General features: G+C 38.3%; 2 protein-coding genes across 4 annotated transcripts in view; one reads left to right on the forward strand and one right to left on the reverse strand.

The window, feature by feature from the left end:
• The window catches only part of ranbp10 (RAN binding protein 10), a 56269-nt gene extending 38683 nt beyond the window's left edge, over window positions 1-17586 (reverse strand). For both annotated transcript variants that reach the window (XM_011475864.3, NM_001201503.1), the window contains 2 exon segments: window positions 17163-17586; window positions 4484-4595 (listed from right to left, as the gene is read on the reverse strand). In XM_011475864.3, the coding sequence (XP_011474166.1) occupies window positions 4484-4595; window positions 17163-17586 (536 nt within the window).
• Window positions 17587-18270: 684 nt separating this feature from the next.
• tsnaxip1 (translin associated factor X interacting protein 1) lies at window positions 18271-22726 on the forward strand. 2 transcript variants are annotated; one of them, XM_004069744.4, is made up of 9 exons: window positions 18271-18476; window positions 18551-18662; window positions 19635-19775; window positions 19887-19980; window positions 20343-20539; window positions 20656-20797; window positions 21551-21684; window positions 21837-21950; window positions 22396-22726. In XM_004069744.4, the coding sequence occupies exons 1-9, from the start codon at window positions 18421-18423 to the stop codon at window positions 22477-22479; spliced, it is 1074 nt and encodes a 357-aa protein (XP_004069792.1). In that variant the 5' UTR covers window positions 18271-18420; the 3' UTR covers window positions 22480-22726. The 2 variants fall into 2 exon arrangements, with proteins under 2 accessions (XP_004069792.1, XP_020559819.1); XM_020704160.2 differs by having other exon boundaries at window positions 18566-18662.
• Window positions 22727-23065: the final 339 nt, after the last annotated feature.

The following is a 23065-nucleotide window of genomic DNA, read 5'->3' on the forward strand; positions in this document are numbered from 1 at the left end:
CTCAATTGAAAAAGTCATGGATGCTGTTAGCTAAGAGCGTTTGGCACGAGCTGAGATCATTCAGCTCTAGCAAACCCAGCCATAAATGTCTGCAGAGTAACAGAAGCAGCGTTCAACATGAGCCAAGGAGGAAGATGAGTTATCCTCTTCCGAAAGCTTACGTTCCTGCTGTTTATGGGGAAAAAATCTAACACTTTAAGCACTTTTTTACAAACACAGTTGAATCTAGAAAGGAAGAAGAAAATGGCTCAGCCTTGTGCTTTTAAAAGTCCCAAGTCAATCCCAATAAAACACTTTGAAGAACAAAAAAAAAAAAAACTACGGCTGCAACCAACAATCCTTTTTCTTGATTAGTCATGATTGTTTTGGCAGCTACAATTTCTGCTTCGGGGTTTTGGTTCCAAAATTAAAGACAAGACGCTTCAAGCCAGGCTGTGTCACTTACATTACTATTTTAACAAAAATACACATAGATTTGAGGCGTTTTTGAACAAAAGTTTCATTCATTTAAAATGTATAAATATGACGCAGTATTTTTTTAAGTAGATAATAATAATAACTCTTTTTTTTCCATCCTATTACTGATGAGACAAACTGCTGTCTGCCTTTCCACACACACAATTCATTTTGACTCATTTTTTTTCTATGGAAGATAATATTCATTAAAAGGTTTTTTAAGAATATTACAATTTTTAAAAAATTCGGAATAATCTGAACTACATATCATCAGCTTCCAACGGCGGCAAAAGAAATCTGTTATTTCTGCCAGAAAAATGTTTCACTCAAATTTTGTTGTGTAAGATTTTAGATTAAAGACAAAAACAACAAAACCAAATTTAGGTTGTGTCCACATTTCCTGACCACTCACTACGTAGTGCATCATAAAGAGTGTTTACCATTTTAGCCCTGATATTTATTAGCGAAAAATCAGCCTGCATTGATGCACACTCTTGGGGGCGGCCGTGGTGTAGCGGTAGGGCGGTCGTCCCATGATCGTAAGGTTGCAGGTTCGATTCCCGCCTTGCACGCCCATGAGTCGAAGTGTCCTTGGGCAAGACACTGAACCCCACCTTGCCTCTGGTGGTAGGCAGGCGCCTGTGTTTGGCAGCGGAGCGACCACCAGTGTGTGACTGTGTGTGTGAATGTGTGTGTGACTGGGTGAATGGGTCTGTGACTGTAAAGCGCTTTGTCCTTGTAGGAAGAAAGGCGCTATATAAGTATACGCCATTTACCATTTACCACACTCGATTGGTTATTAAAGCCCACAATGCATTGCATTTAAAATCCAGGGCACTAAATAGTCTTGCAATCCATAGTTTTTATGGGTTAAGGAGTAGTGAAGGAATTCAGACATCACCTAAGAGTCTTTCTGCAGGTGGATCCATGTGGATGTCCAGATCCCCGAGGTGTTCAAACATACAAAAATACGATTCTCCTTACAAACTGCAGGCTGATGGATGAGCTTAAAAAAAGGCAGAAAATCTGTGAATCTTCCAGATTCTTCTGATGCTCATTGTTGTTGCAGAAAAGAAATAGTCTAAATTTAATAGGATCTTAACTTGAATACTTAAGTCTTCACAGGTTCAACAGAACACTAGTCTCCAGATATTTATTGTTCTTGAAGCCAAAGCCTCAAACTCAAGGTTTTTATTGGTAAAATTGGACTTAAAAAAGAGTGTATTAACATCTTTTCTAACCATAACCATTGCTTTGTTTTCCATGAAATGTCATTCTTTCAAAACATTTGTTCTTGGATCTCTTTTTTTATGGCAACAGTTTTTAATGTAGTTCAGAATTCAGAAAAATTTTGGAACATTTTGAGGACCTCCTATAAACAAAGTTTAGGTTTGAGCATTAGTCGCTAAAATGTACAAACTCTCTGCATTGCAGATGGCATTCACAGGGACTTTCAATAGCTCTTACACTTGTAGACTGGGATTTCCAGACATCAGATGTCAGGAACAATTATAGAATTGCTCAAATGTGGGCAGATAAGTGTCTTACTGCACTGTAGTTCTTTGCAAAAGTTTAAAAAGGCAGGAAGAGGTTCAGATGAAAGACTGCAGGAAGTGTTTGATGTGATTATGAAGCCCTGCAGTATCTGTCTGGTCATGGGTAAGGAGTTTTGGAAGATTGGAAAGATAAAGCAATTTAAAAAACAAAAAAAACTTGTCCAAGATGAGATGTTTGAAACAAATCAGACCTGAATGAAAAGTCTGTTTTGCTGCAGATAGGAGAAAGTTGTTGATTTCTGAGAAGTATTTTGAAATCTAATCAAAAATGTTGCTAAAGCTGCCATTTGCAGACACTGCAGATGAGTTTAAGCTTCAAATATCCTCATGAAGGGACGAAGCTGAATCCATTAAGGCAGTGAAACAATGAGCTGCAGCCGGTAGCATGAAGGCCGATGCTGTGCTGATGACTCAGTGCAGAGAAATACTGATGAAGCAAGTTAACAAATTCTCAAGCCACCACTGCAACAGCTGTCCTGTCCTGGGTGCAATAAAGCAGCAGGGTGAATGTGCGGAGCAGGAGCAGAAATGTCTTTCTGCACGCTGACCTCACGACTAACATCACATTCAATACTGGATTTCATACTTAAGACAAAAAAAGGCTCACCGTCTTAAATGTGACAGTTCACAAAGTTCATGCAGGATAAACCGAGCCTTTTTACTTCATACACTGAACACCAGCAACGTTTTTTTATTACACCAGTCTACGTCCAAACAACAATGAACATACATTGATGCAAATTAGTTTAAGTTGGATTGACATATTTGGACTTGTTGTGTCCAAATTCCTTCACTACTCACAACACAGTACACTATGTATGCGTTCCCCATTTTGTAGTGCTGTCCCAATCTACAACTCTAAAATCGAGTTCCCTAGAAAATTCCCAGAAGTCTCTGCGAAAAACCAGTGTGTATCGATGCTCACTAGATATAGCCCACAATGCATTGCCTTTGAACATGCCAGATGTGAAGGTAGTATGACAAAAATATATATATTTTTTAATAAACTGTCAACATTTTCATCATTAGAACACATTGGATCCATAAATAGTCATTGTAGAACACTCATATTGATTAGATTTTCACTTTGTGAATTCCGTAATGTCATATCCGCCGTTAAAAAACAAAAACAAAAGTGAGCATGGTGTCCAAATTGTTTTTATAATGCATTGTGATTAGATAGTCCTGCATCACATGACCTCTGAGGTCATGTGACCCGACATTGTAAAGTCGTTGAAGAAAGGATCAAAAAAGCAGCATCTTCTCATGCTCCTTTGTTAATAATTCCTTAACTATATTTTTTTTCTGCAGTGCAACTTAATCAGATGCCTCAATAACAACATTGATGTGTTATTGACACGTCCAGTGTTTAGAGCGTTTCCATTGTAAAGTGGACCTACTGAGCCGGACCGAATCAAACTATTTTTGGGTCCTGTTCGTTGTAGGTCCATATACAAATGGAAAGGATCAGTTAGGGCGGAGCTACTGTTGAAAGCTTTTGACTGGCTGAAGGTCAGTACTACAAAATAAAACTTCCAGAAGGCAGCTGTATTCCTCTCTTAGTCGTCCGCAATCTTTTTCTCAAACAACATTAAATGCTTTGTTTATACAAAGTACAAAAAGCTGAAGCGGAAAAAAATGAGCTGCTGGATGAGCTCCATTGTTGTTGTTGTTGTTAGCTTCACCCCGCATGCGGCGGTCCAACTTTGAGTGGAAACGCTCACTTGAATTGCCTGGACCATTCTAAACTGGACCGGACTAGACCAGACCAGACCGTACTGCTCAGTGAAAACAAGGCTTAAGTCATCTAACGTATCTAATGTCTAACATTACATACGTTAGATTGACAGATTCTCCAGAACCCCTCTTTCAAGTAGTAGGGATGTGGACTTACAACAAGCTCACTCCTGACTGGCAAGAGACATAGAAATGTTGACTCAGACCGATTCTGGCCAATTACTGCTGATGGACGATTTCCGGTTCCAATATGCCGACATCACTGGCATGAAAATATGAATTGACTTCATTTGGTTGGAGCTGCAGGTAAATCGTTTCTATGGGTGTCGTCACACTCACTCATACAGTCCAGTTCTGATACAGTTAATGGACTCAACTACAAAAACAAAAAGTCTGAATTGAAACTGTTGCAAAACAGGAGAGAAATGAACATCAAACATATAAAATACATGTCAACAATATTTTTGACTTGGTTACAGTTGTAGGTTTGTATAGGTTAAATTAAGCTTTTCAGTATTTCTGCAATTTTAACCCCCAAAATTACTATGTTTACTTTCGAATTTAAAACTGTTTTTTTTCTTTCAATTTTTACCCTTTTTTTTCAATTTATATCTGGTTTTGCATTCACTTTAAGCTGATCCTGATTTGGCTCTGTACAATAGTTCATAAAATCCCAGTGAGATTTGTAGAATCAGACAACAGAAGCAGTCAAGCTCCAACTTCTTTCAACTCACCCGTCTCGACCTTTACTGACAATCTTTACTTCAAAGTAGTAGATCCCGCAGGCTGCTGGGATCGGGTGTGTGGCGCGCACTGATGCTGCATCTTTGTGGTTCTTTCCATGTCCTGCAAAAAGACAAGGAATCGTTATCCAAGCCTATTCCTTCTCTGATGGTTTACACACCAGACACTGTGTAGAGGTCATTCACACACAGCCTGTCAATTTATTCTATCATCGGTTGCAAGATCAATGCATTGTTGTGCAAGAGTAAATCAATGTTTCCTCTTTTGGTAATAAAAAACACACTGTGTACAAATATCACAGATGAAGAAATAAAAATGACTTGCATTCATTAGCAAAGTTGAGTAAAAGCTCATAAACTGTATAAGAAAACAGAAATCTTCAAAAGCTGCGGCCTTGTTGAAGTTAATCAGTTCTCAGTCTCTGCACTGCCCCGCTGCTGTGGACGTGTGTTTTGTGAGCTACGCTTCGAATAACCATATTCCAAATGTGAGTTCATGTAAAACCTCAACTGCTTCCACATCAGGTCACATGTTGGGCTTTGGAAGATGCAATCAAAGAACGAAACACGAGGCGGCTCTCTGACACAGAGCGCCTGGACGCGTACAACAACCAGGACTCACACGAAGATCTGCACAAGGAGTTTGATTGTGACAAAAAGGAAGGAGGGGGGTTTCTGAAAGAGCTGCATGATTGACATACCGGTATTTATAATGTTTCTGACAGGTTTATACACTGCACAGAAAATACTGGGATAGAAAAAACACTAAAAGTTTGGAAGAAAAGCTCTGGTTTTCTCAGACTCTGGTAGCTTTTTGTCAGTAAAGTTTTATCAGCTCGTTTATATTGAAAATATCACTTTTCTTAAAGATTTTTTTTGGATGGGATTTTATTTTAATGCAACTCCCCTCAAGATTTGGAAACCTTTTCCTTTTCATGTCTGAACTGTTCAAACGTTTTAGCATTCCTTCTGATTTACTTTCATTAAATAATAATTAAGGCTGCACGAGGAAAACTCATATATGCGACGCATGTGATCAATATTGCAATGACGATATAACTTGCGATACATGAACAAATATCAAAACAAATAAATACATAATTTCCATGTCACTGCAACCGTTTCATTTAACTAAGAGTCAACATAACTTAAAATAAACTCCAAATGCCCCTCGTCTACATAGGAGGTAAGCATCTAACATAAAAAGGCTCCATCTGATTGGTCAAATCCATAAAAAGGGATTTATTTGACTCGTTAAATACTTCAAGCTGCCATAAGATTTTTTCTGGACATTTAAAGTCACAATTTATAGCGATTTTCGCCGTCTTTTGCGATACAAGTATTGCACAGCTTGATATCGCGATAACAATAAATTTGCGATTTATTGTGCAGGTAATAATAATGATACATTTTATAATACATCCTATTTACTTCATGAACAATCACTACAAAACAAAATGTTGGAAGTATTAGTTATTTTGATCAGAATGAAGTGTTTATTTCTGTCTGTGTTGATGCAGAAAAGGAATTACAGCCAGTTTTTCAATAAATCCACCTGAGCTCTGAGCTGACTGGGTCAATATAAACAGCAAAAGTGCTTAAATTATTAAACCAAACTCCCCAGAATTATCATTACTTTTTCTCTTAGGGAACGACAACTGTTCCAGCGTAAAATGGAAAAAAAATTAGAGCAAAAAATGCCAGTTTTTGTTTTTCTATTTTGCATTTCTGAATAAATTTGAATAAAGCTCATCTGTTTGGGTTTCTTTAATGCAAGAAAATGTTAAGAATGAAGATTGCCTGTTTCTTTCCTTATTTGTTTATAGTTGAATCCAATATGCTTCCATAAACCTGAGCTATATTTGATTCCTTTGGTTATCCTTACTTTTAAGAATTATAATCATAAATACTTCCTGGAAACACACACATGTCCTCATGGATATCTATGAGTTCACATTTCAAAAATGTCTGCCCCCTGTGCTTTCACTGCTTCTTCTTCTTGGGCTTTAACTGTGTAGATCCTCAGTGTGGAGCTTCCAAAGATGTTGAATGTGTCCACACATCACAGGAGATCACTTGGACTGTGGTTTAGCGTGGTTAAATCAGAGATGCTGCTGTTTACACTCAGCCTGCTGCTTCTTTAAAGGTTTTAGCAGCAGCCTGTAATAAAGATGTGCACACAGCAGGGTGACTGGGCTCATGCATTCTGTCTGAACCAATTACACTGAAGCACAACAGTCATTATGGAGTGTTAATCCATATTCCGACGCTGCTTACGCAACCCCTGAGCGTATGAGAGGCTGTTGTATAACCGCACGGGAGTCTCTCCGTTACATGCCATCACCCCACCGACCGAGCTCACCTGTTCTGATACCGATCAGCTGCAACATTAACCGCAGCAGCTGGCTGCCAGCAGACACACGAGTGCCGCAAACTCAAGCTGTTAAAAACATTATCCCTTCTGAAAGCCAGATCTGTATTCTGGTCAATAATGAACTATGAGGAGTTCTGCCTTAAACCCTGAACACATCACCCTGATGTTTATCAAACTTTTTTGGAACTTCTCTCCGAAAAAGCTGACACATTATAAAATGCGATGTTCAAATGTGACTGTTCCTGTCAAAGTTTAAAAAAACATTTGTTTTAAAAAAAGACTGGAATTTTTGTCTCAGATGAAGAACAATTTATACTTTTATCCACATGCTGTTCTTTCCTTTAGCAGAAAACAGCTAAATATGGGAAACATGTGGGCGAGGACGAGTACCACCACGGAGCTTCCACACAGACCAGGTTTACTGAGGATCATCAGAAAATACGCAAAAGCAGAAGAGAAGCTTTCTTTTGAAAGACCTCAGATGAGCAAAGGTTGATTTACACAGACTTCTAGAAAACCCTGTCCAAACAACACTCATGACAACTTTTATCGCCTCAAGAGAGAACATTCAAGCTGTGCAGTGCACAGAGAAACCTCTAAAAACCCAAGAGCTTGGTTTAGATTCACAAGCTTCATCTGGGTTAATCCCAAAATTTCCTAAAGCACATGTAAAGCTGAAAAAAACTTCACCTAAACAAAGGTTTAAAAAAAAAAAACACCCAAAGCTGGAGCAATTTCCGAAAGAAAGTTAAAAATAGTTCTACCTCACAGCCACTTTGGAGCACGGTGTTGGAGGGTTGATGATATGGGCTGGTTGTGCAGCCACAGAGCCTGGACAGCTGCCAGAGACACATACTAGTCTGCCAACACAGCTCTGGAGAACAGCAGTGAACCCACACCACAACAGTGTGAGCCAGAAAACTATTGTTTTCCTTCTCTGCAGAAAAACAAACTGCATCTGGAAACTGGAAAAGTCTTAATATTGGTCAGCTCACAATGAGATTTGCAAGAAAATAAATGTGTGCTGCAGCAACACAACATGATCACAAATCACACACTTCCTGATTAATCAGAGAGGCAAGAGAGTTTAATAATTGAACCAGAATGGATTTGTTTTGAAAATCTAAAAACAGGTCAGGTTTGCTTTTTTTTATTATCAACTGGGACCAACTTTTACCAAATGAATATTTCTTAAAAATAGAGATACTAAATAATGCACCTAAGTTTAGACATACTTTGATCAGAGGAGCAGAATGAGAGAACAGTTGCTGTTTTCCTCACAGATCAGTGCAAAGCAACAACCATATAAAATGATGTGAGGTAGAGTGGAGGTGTGTTTGTGAAGAAAAAGAGAAAATAGACTCTGATCTTGCTTTGATCTAACACACAAAAATTCTTTTTCAAGCAAAAAAATGGTTTATTTTGAAAAGATTTCGCCTTCAAAAGCAGGTCAGATTTGCAAGTCATTATTATTTAAAAAAATACAAATAAAAAAGAAATCTGTCATAAATCCTTTTTTTGCTTATCGATAACATCAGCACTCCAACCTCAGTCTTTACCATCAAGAAACAGCAACAAGTTCAAAAGTGCAGCAAAGATGGCTGTGAATTTCCAGGAAAGCTGATATAAATGGATTAAAGTGACTCAGAATCACTAAGCTTTATGATTTCAGATTTCTTTCCAGCCATTTAGTAACTTCATTTCTAGAAGCAAACACAGAACTGCTCTCTGCACTCTGAAAGTGTGTCTTTTTTTTACCTCAGACACAAAAAGGTACACTTTAATATGGAGTCGAAGCAGCTGGAAACAGGGACGACACACTGGATTTGTTACATTTTCATTCTGAAACAAGCTGGAAAACACAGGATGATGAAAATTACGTGAAGGAAAAAAAAACCTGATCAGACCTTTAGGAGAAACACAAACAGAAGTGATCCAGCAAATCTAAAGGCCTTTTAACACTTGTTGACCAAAAACAGAACACTCCTTTAAATGATGTCTCCCTTAAGGAATCAGCTCATGTAACAATCCTAGTAGTTTGAACCCCCTTATTTCTTCATAAGAGTTTCCTGCCTTTATAACACAAACCCAAAATGAAGTCCTGTTAAGCAAGGTAACAACAATGAAAACATTTTCTGTAGGTTTATATTCATAATAACAATGGAGATTTTTAGCTTTATTAAACTTTAGCTGTTTACTTGCATTATATTTGACAGATTTTGAAAATGGATTAAGTTTATATTAAAGACCCCATCAGATGCAAATCATGTTTTTGGTGTTTTTAACTTGTTCTTGTGGCATTTTTCTGATAATGGAGGAAATGTTCAAAGAAAATTAAGCTCAAAATTGCATTTCAGAGTATTTCTTAATTCAAATCCTTGTGAATTAGGAGCAGACAAAAAAACGCAGTAGAAAAAGATCGTATTTGTTACTTAGAAAATACGCTGGGCGGGCCACAAGCTCATTAAAGGTTCCCTCCTTAATTTGTAAAAATGAATTGTGATGCTGCTCCTCTGACAAAGATGTCTGCTGTAAAATTGACCAATATTTTCACAGTATGTTTACCTCTTTGGTCAGTCTTAGCATCCATAATCCGTGTGCTGGATGTGTCTTTTCATTTACCTGATTATTTCATCAATGCTCCACACTGAAAGTGCACAGAAATCTCTGTGTCTGTCTGATCAACAACAGTCAAACCAACCAAACAGCTTTACTGCAGGCTTTCCCAGAGCCGGTCCTCTGGACACCCTGTCCTGCATGTTTAGATAATGCCCAGCTGAAACACACCTGTCATTTTCAGGTCTTTGTGAAGGCTGATGATGAGCTCAACTGCCTTTAAATCAGCTCATCTGTTTCTTCATGCGTGTGTTTTCACAGATTTGGTTGAAGCTATGCGGCTACAGTTGTAAGTTGTATGCATGTTTGTGTGAAAAGACAGAAACCGAGTTACCAGAGGAAGAGGAACTGATAGGATAGTGGAGTCCATGTGTGATTAGATCTTTAATAATTTAGCCTTAAATCTAAATTAGGACAGTAGCTATACCTGGGTTTCAGACGGACTGATGGTTAGTACCATGGAGCAGATTTTTCCATTGTTAAAGTCCCATATATCAAATCTATTAAAGATATGGGGCTTTTGTGGATAAGAAAGTTGCTACTGTTCTCCCGGGAAGGTTGGAGATCTGCAGCGAGACTATTATTTGAATGACTCACGCTGCTGAATAACACCTTTTATAATTGTCTAAACAATAGAGTACCGTCTAGAGACAAATCTGCATGATAAAGATCAGGCTTAATCAAGAATTCTGTCATTTCTGTACAGAAAAATCACAAATCGAAGAGATTAATGAGCCCTGCTTAAAATGAACCGGTACATGTTAAGAATAAGAATCCTTCTCTTTAGTCTCATTGGGCATCTTTGTTTAGGAAAGACTAGTGTCACTGCTGCGTTTTTTTTATGGTTTTATGTTTTACAATAGTTCTTTCTGGGTTGTTTAGTTAGTTGCAATACGCATTTTATGTCACTAGATGTTGCTGCATCCCAGCACATTCTTTCAAAGACAGTTTATACACTCACTCCGATCATCTTTTGATCCATTTTCCATTTTCAAGCGTTCCCATTGGTCTTTCAATTAGGATTATTCCATTTTTAGCCCAAATCAGAAAACCTGTGTCATTTTCTAAGACAGTTCGGGAAAAGCAGCAGTAGTTCATCAGAAATTTGCTTCTGATTAAAAAAAAAAACATAAATCAGAATAAATAAAATACTCAGAAATGCAAGATTAAGCTTCATTTTCTTTTTAAATGTCCTTCATCATCAGAAAAATGCCACAAGAACATGTTAAAAAAAACAAAAACATAGTTTTTTATCAGAATGGGATGGGTCACTGAGATGGAATAAATGTATGAAAAATATAAAGTAAACATAGTTTACTTAAGAACTAAGTTTAACTTTTTGCTTTAGGGTTAATCTAATTCACTCGAATAACAACTTTCACTAACCTTCACATTTTATAGGTTTTCTTTTTATTCCCTGCAGGTTTCAACAAGTTTAAAATCACTACAGCTTGAGACTAATGGAAAAATGTTTCATTTAAAGTTTTGCTCAGATGTTTGAATCTTCTTATCTAGATATGGTCGTCATGGCAACATAGCATCTGAAAAAATAAGGACTAGAGGTTTAAAGATTGAGGTGCCTTCCTTTTTTCATGCTAAAAAGTTGAAGATAAAAAATACATGAAATGTGTTTATTGATCAAACCTATGGCACTTTGTGTGATAAGTGATCCTATCATTCACTTAACGACTGGTTGGGTCACTCTTACCAGGAGATAATCAATAACTGCCAATGAATCTAGCCAACTCATCTTTGCAGAAATGTTGTGATTCAGCCCATTCAAAGCACTTCAAGTACTCTAAATCACTTGAAGCCTCTTTTTCAAAGTCAAGACACAGCATCACATTTCAGGACTTGGACTAGGCCACACCAACATCTTTGTTTTGTTCTTGGTTCAGTCAGAGGTGGACCTGGTGGTGCATTTTGGATCATTGTTCTGCTGCAGAACCCAAATGCTCTTGAGCTTGAGGTCACAAATGGAGGACATCCAAGGGTTTAAGAAGTCAGAAGATCTCATGTGTCCATTTACCTCAAGTCTTTCAAAGCAACTCAGCCCAGACCATACCAACACCACCACCATGTTTGACTGTCGGTGTCAGATTTTTTCCCTCTGAAATTATGTTTTTATCGACACCAAATGTAAAAGACTACTTTTCAGAAGAGTTCAAATGTCTCTGAATAGTTTATCCCAGAACCACACAGGGGGATATAGTGAATGACCTGCAGAGAGCTGGGAACAAAGTAACAAAGGCGACCATCAGTAACACACTATGCCACCAGGGACACAACTCCTGCAGTGACAGACGTGTCCCCCTCCTAAAACCAGTACATGTGCGGGCATGTCTAAAGTTTGCTAGCGAGCATTTGGATGATCCAGAAGAGGATTGGGAGAATTTCCTGGTCAGATGAAACCAAAATAGAACTTTTTGGTAAGAACTCTACTCGTGTTTGGAGGAGCAAGAATGCTGGGTTGCATCAAAAGGACACCATACCCACTGTAAAGCATGGGGGTGGAAACATCATGGTTTGGGGCTGTTTTTCAGCAAAGGGACCAGGAAGACTGATCTGTGTAAAGGAAAGAAGGAATGGGGCCATGTGTGGTCAGATTTTTAGTGAAAACCTCCTTCCATCAGCAACAGCATTGAAGGTGAAACGTGGCTTGGTCTTTCTGCATGACAACAATCCCAAACACACTGCCCGGGTAACGAAGGAGTGGCTTTGTAAAAAGCATTCCAAGGTCCTGGAGTGGCCAAGCCAGTCTCCAGTTCTCGACCACATAGAAAATCTTTGGAGGGAGTTTAAAGTCTGTTGCCCAGCGACAACCCCAAAAAAAAAAAAAAATCACTGCTCTAAAGCAGATCTGTATGGAGGAATGGACCAAAATACCAGCAACTGTTTGTAAAAACCTGTGAAGACTTACAGAAAATGCTTGACAGCTGTCATTGCCAGCAAACAGTATATAAAAAAGTATTGAGCTGAACTTTTGTTATTGACCAAATACATATTTTCCACCGTAATTTACAAATAAATTCTTTAAAAATTAGACAATAGGATTTTCTGGATTTTCTTTCCCTCATTTTGTCTCTAAAAGTTGAGGAATACCTATGATGAAAATGACAGGCCTCTCTCATCTTTTTAGGAGGGAGAACTTCCACAATTGGTGGTTGACCAAATACTTTTTTGACCCATGGTAAAATAGAAAAACCTGAGTCTGTTTTTTTCTCTGCGGACCACTACCAACTATCCAACAGACCGGTCCAGGCCCAGGGGTTGGGATCACTGGAAGACACAATCCAAAACATCTCATCTGGTCTGACATCCAGGCAACTTTTTTAGTCACAAACTGAACCCATCAATATCAACAAGCATAAAGCCAACCATAACGACTGTAGCTTTTGTCTTGTTCAGTGTTCTGGGTCTTGTTCTTATATCACTGAATAAAGCTCAGGAAAAACATCAGATTACTAAAATCATTAACTGTTAAAAAAAAAAAAAAAATCTGATCTTTTAACTGGAGTGTTTGAGGTTTTGAAGCTGGTGAAGCTGCAGATCAAACCACCGGCTAAATAACAATAAGAACTTCTCAGCTTTCTAAGCCACAGCTTTCCTCTGTGTTAGTCATACACGACAACAAGAGGCCTCCAGGCAATCCCTGTAATGATTGGCTCAAGTCAAACCTCATGCTGGCTTTGGAAGGAAAAAAATAAAACGAGGCGTTTTCATGCACACCAATTTCAGCAAAAGAGCATCACATGGCTCTGAAATGTATGACGCACCTGGAGTTTCTCTGTGTTTATTTTGCCAAAAGTTGTCATTTAAAGTACTGCCGTTAAACAGAGCCAAACCTGTTTAAGTTGGCCTGAAGGGAGAGCTACGATCAAGAGCAAATAGATCCTTGAGTAACAAGACCAAACCCTCCATCTTCATTGTTCCTTCAGAGCCAATGAAAACAAAAACTTCCATTATCTCCCCATTAAAAAAAACAAATTCTAAACTAGCATGTAAGCGACTGTGTGTTAAACTTAGAAACGGTCCATCTGTCAACAGATTTTATTTCTTTAGTAAATCAACCCAGCAATTACACAAATGGGTTATTCTTAGCTACAGGTCAACATCTAAGAGGAAAAATAAGCCTGTAATCTATTAAAGTCCCACTCCGATCATCTTTTGATCTATTCCAGCGTTTCCACTGGTCTTTTGATTGTGATTGTGCTGTTTTTGCCAAAAAATAAAGTTATTTTCTAGGACATAGTTTGCACAGAGCAGCAACAGATTATTAGAAATTTGCCTCTGAAGCAACGTTTACATCACCTTTAGCAACACGCGTTCAAGTGACCACTTTCAATGAAAAGTCTATGTAAACACGCATAAATGTGAGTTTCGGGGGGAGAGTTCAAAACTCTCATGTTCACACGAAACTGCACAAGTTTTTATAAACGTTTTTGGACTCTACATACAAAAGATGTGGCCTTTGAACACATATTGAAAGTTAAACCAGGTCGAACCAATCGGGGATTCAGACTTGGTTTGGACATATGGATGGCGTCCCTTTTTATACACGGAAGTGCTAAAATTCATCATGGATGGGAAATTAATAATTGCGGTTAGTGCCCTGCCGGAGTTCTATGATTCCAGGTTTTTAATAAATCGGAATAGAGCTGTGAAAGAAAAAGCCTGGAGCAAGATTTGTACCACTTCAACATTTCATACCAAGTCTCTCCCAACTGTAGGTGGCAGACATGCGCTGGTAAACAGTAGAAAAAGAAAAAGAAGAAGAAACCCCTCCCTGCTTAAAAGGTTGCTAAAAGGTTTCTGTTTATGCACTCTCCTGCTAGCTTAAAGCCCATCACACTCCCAAACTAACTTTTACAGGTGCAACAGAAATGGCGAGCAATATTGGAGCTATCCAGCCGTGCAGCTTTGAGCCAGATGCCAGCTTAGACGAGGAACACGAAGACAAACATTAATCTATTTGTCTGTAAGTGGACATATCAGAAGTAGGGAGCTAGTGACCCACCCAGCGTATTTTCTACATCACAAATAAGTTCTTTTTCAGACTGGATTTTTTTGTCCCCCTGATTTACAATGATTTGAATTAGGCCTGCACAATATACCGCAAATTTATCGTTATCGCAACATCAAGCTGTGCAATATGCATACCGCAAAAGACGGCGAAAATCGCAATAAATGGTTACCTTGACCCTTGTGCTATCCTAGACACTTTAACATTGGGAGTGGGGTCATCTAGACCCACTAGACAGTGCTCTGAACCTTTTTTCTTCAATGATTTGTGATCTTCACTGGTGTCCATGGATTACATGAAATCTTTCCACCTTTGTCATGGTAGGGAGAACACGTCAAAGTAAGGGGGGGGGGGGGGGGTCATCTAAGATAGCACAAGGGTTAAATGTGCTAAAACAAACTCATGGCAGCTTGAAATATTGAATAAATGAAACAAATCCCTTTATGCATTTAACCAATCGGAAGGACCCGTTTACGTTGTTGATCAATCAAATGAGCCCTTTTATGTTTGATGTTTGCCTCCTATGTCGACAAGGGTCATTTGGAGTATAATTTTTATACTGTTGCATTGAAATGGAAATTATGTTTTTGGTTGGTTTGATATTTGTTTATATACCGCAAATTATATCGTTATCGCAATATTAATCACCAATATCGCATATCGCGAGTTTTCCTCATATCGTGCAGCCCTAATTTGAATAAAGAAATACTCAGAAATGCAATTTTAAGTATTTCCTCTAAAATATGTCCTCCATCATGAGAAAATTGCTACAATAACATGTGGAAAACACTAAAAAGACTATTTTCATCACAGTGGGTCTTTAAACCCTAACCCAATAAGAAGTCCTTTTTACAACATTGGAAAAACAAATCTACAAATAATAAGTTTTGCTTTGCGCTACTTAGTAGTGTTCAATAATCACACAATTGGATACAGAAATAGTGACGACTGAAACTGTTTCAAGAATCAAGCCATGTAAATAAAATCAATCAGATCCCAAAGTATGTTTTACAAATGAAGACATTAAGCAGTTCATTTGTCCTTAAGGATCCTGACACATTGATTATACAACAGTTATGGCTTAAAGAGGCCAAATTACTTGGTAGCAGCATCATTGGCTGTGTCGTTCAGTCATATTTATCTAAATGTGTGTGAAGTGTTTGTATGCGCCGCCGCTGAGACGAGCCAAATAAATCTGCTGGTGAACGTTAGCTCTGCTTTTGCACCATGAGGCCTTGAACAGAGGTGGGGGGTGGGGGGCACACTGGTCAAAATAGCATCCAAACCACAAGGGTGAGGTAGAGGAGCAGGATATGGAACTAGTACCAGAAGGAGGAGAACACCCTGCACACTCCAGAACAGACCCATCTATCTATGCGGCATCCCTGAACAATCCTGCAGTGTCACTTCATCTCTGCACTCCCAAGCAGACATGAGAAACTCAGCGTCCTACATAAACTCAACATGAGGTGATTTATCTTTAGCAACAGACTCCTGTGTGTGCCAGGACACGTGCACGGATCATTCTGGGCAGAGCACAATGATCAGAAAGACACTGGTTTTACTGGAACGTGTCATCAAACAGCTGTCCTGAAATACTGTCAGCATTGACCAAAAAAATAAATAAAAAAATGAATGAATATTGTGGTCTCCTGCTCGATTCATCAGCGCTGATGTGATCAATTATTCATTAAACCACCGGGGTGTTTCTCCAATTCACGAGGAGGTGTTTTTGTCAGGCGTTTAGGTTCTAAATCTGAGCATCAATTTGTGTGTCAAATCTCGTTGACCAAATACTCAGCTGTCGGCCATGAACGAGGCCCTGTGTGCTTATTCATATCAAACGGTTATAAAACTCTGTCCAAAAAGCTGATTTATTTGAGAACGTGGAGGCGCAGAGGCCTCCTGTGTGTCAGAAAAATACATAAAAAATGTTTCTCGAACGCTGTCCGTGAAATCACGCGAGAAAAGTCACAAAGCTGTTTAATATAGTTTTACAAACTGCATTTACACAAGTGTTATGACTGTTTGAAATAAGTTTTTTTGAGTCTATCAACTGTTTCAGTCGGATATTAACCCAAAAAAGGCAGCTATGTTAGCTCCGTTAGCTAGTTAGCCTCTTTGCTAGTAAACTAGTCCCATTTTAAAAACCAGAACACGTTAACGAGCTGCTGTTTAGTTAGGTATTGTTAGTTAGTGCCGCGGCTGTCTCCGCCGCTGCCCCGTTCTGTAGCTAGCGTTGGAGGCAGGCAGTCGGTTTACTGCGAACAAATGTGCGGACGGACTGAATATTGAACTAAGATTAGCGTCTCTGGGGGGTCATTTTGAGTTTGTTGGGAATCAAACCGAGTGACTGTCGGGGTTAACGGGTTCACTGTCACCCATTTGGGCATTCCTCTGCTCATTTGTGAAACAAAGCAAGGACAGGCAGCTCAGACTAGATTTACCAGGACTGCGCACTCACACTACATAATCGCACGCTGTGTGTCAGTGTGTGTGTGTGTGTGTGTGTGTGTGTGTGTGGGTGTGTGTGTGTGTGTGTGTGTGTGTGTGTGTGTGTGTTGACCCCCTCTCCGCAACAACAGTGACAGATTTGAGCTGAGAGCTCTCCGCTGCGGTGACTAGCAGACCCGTGAGGGATGAGGCAGCACTCTAACCTTTGTAATGCACCCGCAGGTTGTTCTGTGACAGTCCGATGTAGCTGTATTTATCCTTGGGGCTCCAAGATCGGGGCAAAGGGGTCTCTTCCTCGTTTACAGCCGGGTAGAGACGTTTTAACCGTTCGCTCAGCTCTCGCTCCTGGTAATTAAAAACAGAGTCTCCTAACTGCAGGCTTCCCGAGCCCAGCTCTGCCATTTTCGGCCTCTGTTTGTCTCGAGTCCTATTGTTGATTTCTGTGTATCCGAAAGCCCGTGTCAGTCTGCTGGAGCTGTAGGCTGAGAGTGAGAGGGACAGAGGGGAGAAAATAGCAGCGGTGTGACATCCCCGGATAAGCAACAGAATGTACTGTAGGCGAAAGCGATGCTCTCTGGGAAATGTAGTCACCAAAAGCGTTATGTTTATGGGGATGAATTTGGACATGACTACAATGCACTTTCAAGACTTTCAACTTTTCCAAAAATCTGGGAAATGTAGTTATTATTATTGTTAATGTAGTACTGATATAATGGTTAACTCCATAAAAATAGGTGGATTGGTTTTATAGATAAATAGAAATCAATATCATGAAATAATAGCAAAAATACGTTATTTATTAATCATATTAAACAAAATTGAAAGAGGAAAATGTGTAATTTCAAAAAGCACAACGGAAACAAGTAGTCGTATTAGGTGATACTAACATCATTACTGCAGTGGTCATATTTGTTTTTCAGTTAACATATTACAAAAAATAATTGTCATATCTGTTTTTTATTATTATATTATATTATATTATATTATATTATATTATATTATATTATATTATATTATATTATATTATATTATATTATATTATATTATATTATATTATATTATATTATATTATATATTTGTAGAACCCTTTGACAGAACAGTTAAATTGCTCTGAAATGGCTGAGATGGGCCCTGGGAAATCCCCATTAATCTGCGCAGCACTAAAAACGCTAAAACGTGAATAAATACATAGTATTATATTAAGATAGCCTTTTCAATTTTTAAACCATTCTCATTTCGCTTTCTGCTTTAGTACGTTTCTAAAAAAAATCAATCAGGCAAGGCATAGACGACTATTGAGGGGCTTTATTTTTTTCAAACGTAACCATGGAAACCCCACTGCGAACTCGTGTATTGCTATTTTGACTTCAGCTAAAAAGGAAAAACGCTTTTAAAAAGAAGAAACGTTACATTGTGTTTCTGTTTTTATTTTTATATATCTTCTTAATCTCAAGGTGTCAGATGTCTCTACACAAAACTATTACATTACCTCCTTTAATCCAAACAGAAGAACAAGGGTGAGTGGAAGTAGATTATGTAAAACATAATGATGCAAACAGAGGAGTTTCTGGACATTTTGTGCTTACTTTAGATCCTTCACTGGCAGAGTTCAGCAAAATACCTCAGAACTAAAAGTGCAGACATCTGAGGAAACTCATGAGAGTGCTGCAGATTTTTATGTGGAAAGACAATCCACTACACAGGTGAGTAAAATCTCACCTCCAAAAGTTTCGATCTAGTGGAAAAACTCTAAAGGTGCACACAATTAAATCATTTTAAAGGAATTCAAATTACTGCTAATTCATTTAATTTCAACTACTAATATTTGACGCTTACTCATAAATTGTGTTAATTTGAAAAAAAATGTGGAAAAGAATAAATATATATTAACAAAAATACAAGGACTTTTTTAAATAAAAAAACGACAGAAAGGCATCCTGTGTAGCTAATTGGAATTTGTTATTTCAAGTTTTATTCTAACATATGTAAAAAAATATGTATAAAAATATGGGCCATAGTAGCAGCTACAGTGTACACAAACCTGCTGAAAGCCTACAGGAAATGTTTGACCTCTGTCATTACCAACCAGGGTTACATTACAAAGTATTGACAGAAACTAAATACTTATTTTTTGCACTATTTTACAAAAAATAAAATTGAAATCAAACAGTGTGACTCTGAATTTTGTCTCTAACAGTTAGTGTGCCTGTCATTAACATTATGGACTTTTTTCATTTTTTAAGCAATCTTTTTTTATCCATGGTGTATGTAATCAGGAATCAGGAATCAGGAATCAGGAAACTTTATTGTCATTTTATCATGATAAAACGAAATTAGGCTCTCTGGTCCCGTGCCAGCCGTTTACATTCAGACATAAATAAATATAGTATAAATAATGATATCAGACTGTTACAGAGTATTGCACAGAAGTATTTTTCAATTGCACAATATGTTATGTTAAGTCAGTAAATTGTATGTATATAAGATAATATACTTACAATGTGTATTTTTTAAACATAGTGTGCTTTTCTTGACATATAGTAGTAAAGAAAATGGAACAAAACTTAATAAAAGAAAAACTGCAAGTCAGGGATTTCTGTGTTTCTCCCACACGATTTCTCCTTGAAGTCATTGCACTGTCAATGTGTGTGCATGTGTGTGTGCTACACTTGTAGTTCTGTTGGTCTGGATGCAGTTACTTGTACGCAGGTCCAGGCAGAAAGCCTGAGCTTCTGAGGCAGCTGGAGCGCCATGTGAACGTGGAACTGTGTGCTATCAGCGCACAAGAGCCCAAGTTTGAGGAACTAAAGCTGCAGGTGGACTATTTTTTATATGTTTATAAAACTACAGGAGGGAAAAAAATACTCCTAACTAAAGTTTGATCAGAGTTTGGGGATTTGTTTATCTCTTTTTTGCTTTGAGTGCAGGTTTATCGCAATGTTTTTGATCAGTTCATCAGTGCATTCACAACCTACCAGCCACTTCTGTGCACCATCAAAAAGGAATATGATAACATAATCGGTCAGTGTGTTCTCTTCATTGTTCAATGTATAGTATGAACAGGTTCGGTTTAAATAATACATTGATAGTGGGGAAGCAGATAGTAACTGCATATAATAATTTAGCAAACGTAATTTTCATTTTGTGATCTTATGTAAACAATAACGTTTAAATATCTATTTATAGGATGTGATTTATATAAAAAAGGTTTAAGTTCTATCAATGAAAGCAAGTAAAAGTTATCTTAATTATCTGGTTACAAATAAACTATTTTTCAGCATTTTTAATGTTAATCTCACTATTAATCCTTCACCATTTCATTCATTATTTTAATACCTTCATATTAAGACACTTTTTCTTAACTGTGGTATAACTCTATCTAGCTGGTCAACAGGAAGAAATCCAAAAACTGGCTCCCCTGCGGTCCCAGCTGAGGCTTGTGAAAGAAGAATGCGAGAGGAAGATTCGAGCACAATGGAGAGAGCAACATAATGAGATTGAAATGTTGAAAAGAGAGAAGCAGCAGCTGCAGGAGGATGTCCAATCCATGAAGGAGACAGAAAAGAACATGCAGACAGTGGTGCGATGTTCTCAGCTGTGCCTTTGTGGAGAAATGAGTCAATTTGTGTTAAAACAACTTCGCAAGGTCTGCTGGAGATGATGTGTTGTTCCTGCTGTCCTGTAATTCCGCTCAAGGTGGACCATCTGCAGTCAGAGCTCTCCCAACAGTATCTGCAGTACCGTGAGGAGCATGACGCTCGCCAGCTGCTGATCCGACAGCTCAATGACCTAACCGGAGCTTCTGTGACGAACACGCGTCCTGCAGTTCAAAACACAGGTACATGTGTGCTCACAGGTGACAGACACAAAGTCACAGGCAGGCGGAAAATGAAGACATTTTTTTTTAAAACTTTGTCTGATTTTTCTTCTAAAGTAAACATAGAATAGAATAGTGTAGAATAGAAAATTGTCTTGTAACCATAGCTGAATTTAAACAGAAGATAGAAAAAAGAACACTAAAAATACACTTAAAAAATAATAACAGCCATAATAATTAATGTCTAGTGTCAATGAGGTGTAGAGTCTAACAGCTGACTGGAAGAAAGATCTGTGACAAAGCTCCTTCAGCAGCAAAGTGCTAAAGTCTCTGACTGAGGGAGCTCCTCAGTGCACCCGTGGTCTTATGCAGAGGATGATGATGAAGAGGATTATCTATGATGGATTCCAGTTATCGTCTTCTCATCCAACACTGTCATAGACTCTAGGGGACATCCCAGAACCGAGCGAACTCACTGCACCAATTTGCTGATCATCTTCTTAAATGCCAATTAGTAACCTAAAAAACGAACCTCCAAAATAAAATAGAAAAATGCAAAACAAAGCAGTTTACAGAATTTAACAGAATAGATAACCATGGAAATGCAAACAAGTCAAAACTAAAACAAGAATAGACGCAAAGCCTTAATGATCTAATCTTTTCTTTTTTCTGCCAGTTTCCTAAATGACCCAGCCCAAACCTGCCTCTGTTCAACCGAATGAATTGGACTCAGTTGATAAAATGTGGTTTCATTTTGAATTTGCTTCATGAAAGATTTTCAGGGGTTGGAGCTGGAACTCGAGGCATGTCGTGAGGAGCTCACCAGGATCAAAGCAGAGTATCGGGATGCAGTTCCACAACACGACTGGGATGCCCTGCAACAAACCCACCAGCGGACTGTTCTGCAGGTTCTGGGTCTTCACTATCCCTCACTTCCAAACCTTTACACACAAAAATTATGTTTTATGAAATTAGAACTCTTAATTTTCTGACTTTAGAACCCATTAACATGGATAGTTTTTACATCCTAAATCCTAATCAAGTTTGTTGCGTTGTCCAGCTAAAGACTCTGCAGGGTGACTTCAAGTTGATAAAGAGTGAATACGATACCCTGCTGGAACTCCATAAAAGTGGCAACTTGCAGCCCAAGAACCAGGTGTCAACCTCTGTGCAGGTAATGTGCTTTATCGGCTCTTGTCTGGTTTGTCTGGTTAAATCTCAGCAGGTTCAATCTGATTCAAACCAAACTTCCCTTAAAAAATCATGTAGTTCAAACAGTTCCTTATCTGGGGCGGTGATTATTATCCTATAAAAGCTCTAACAAGGAGGAAAAATGTAGAAATAGGGGCCATAACTTGTCCCCTGCTCTACTCCAAATGCACATGGCGTTTAGCCTTGGCTTCCCTTTGTTCACTTCAGCTCTTTGGTTCATTGGAAATCCTCAGCAGATGAACTAAAATCCTTGTTACTATGCCAACCGTGGTTCTGGTGATCTTTGACACCTGTCAAACAAACTGGACCATCAGTGGAAATGTACAGATCAAGCTTGCCAGTGTGAGTGCACTTTTTCAACAAAATGTTCTTCTTAAAGCTCAAACCAGTGGTTTGTTCTTTTCCAGACGGAGGTTCATGTGGATGAAGAACAGGAAACCAAACCAGAACAGCTCAATAAGCTGATCAACCTCCATGACCACAAGGAGTAGCAGGCTCATGAGTTCAAATTACATCAATATATTCACACAATTTAAACACACACAGTGTGTTGCTTCAGAGGGGCGTGAAATCTATGCCATGCCTTTTGTAATTGTTTATTATCTTATCTTAATTTCTTTTTTTTTTTTTTGCTTTCGGAGTCTCTTCTTATCCACAAGTCCTGCATCATACATACACTTTTCATTTCTATTTAGCACAGCTCAGAAGTACTGATTAAAATGACTTTTTGCAATTTGATTATTGAATTCTATCTTTGCACTGCAACCAAAATATGATTTTTAAGAACCGAAAATAGTTTTACAAGAGTGAATTTAAACACTAACAGCATGGTGTGTCTCAAAAACCAGAGAAACTGAAAACATTTTCCTAATAAAATCAAATGTATATACAAAATTGTTCCAAATGTTTCCTGGGGCCCAGGACACAACTGTTACATCCCACCAGCCCACTGAACAGCAATAACTGGCTCCCTATTGGTTTCCTAAACCCACATTACGACCACACTCAAATTCCTGAGCAATGTTTTAAACTAAGTTAATGATAAAAAAAGAAAAATTAGGGGTATTTCAGGAATTT

This window comes from Oryzias latipes, chromosome 6 (assembly GCF_002234675.1).
Source record: "Oryzias latipes chromosome 6, ASM223467v1".
NCBI classification, from domain to species: Eukaryota; Metazoa; Chordata; class Actinopteri; order Beloniformes; family Adrianichthyidae; genus Oryzias; species Oryzias latipes.

Excerpts from the sequence above, each read along its gene's own strand:
- tsnaxip1 (XM_004069744.4), top strand. The coding sequence starts at position 18,421 with ATGTCTCTACACAAAACTATTACATTACCTCCTTTAATCCAAACAGAA. Across the intron at positions 19,981-20,342 it reads GGAATATGATAACATAATCG|CTGGTCAACAGGAAGAAATC; the intron begins GTCAGTGTGTTC and ends AACTCTATCTAG. Across the intron at positions 21,685-21,836 it reads ACCAGCGGACTGTTCTGCAG|CTAAAGACTCTGCAGGGTGA; the intron begins GTTCTGGGTCTT and ends TGCGTTGTCCAG.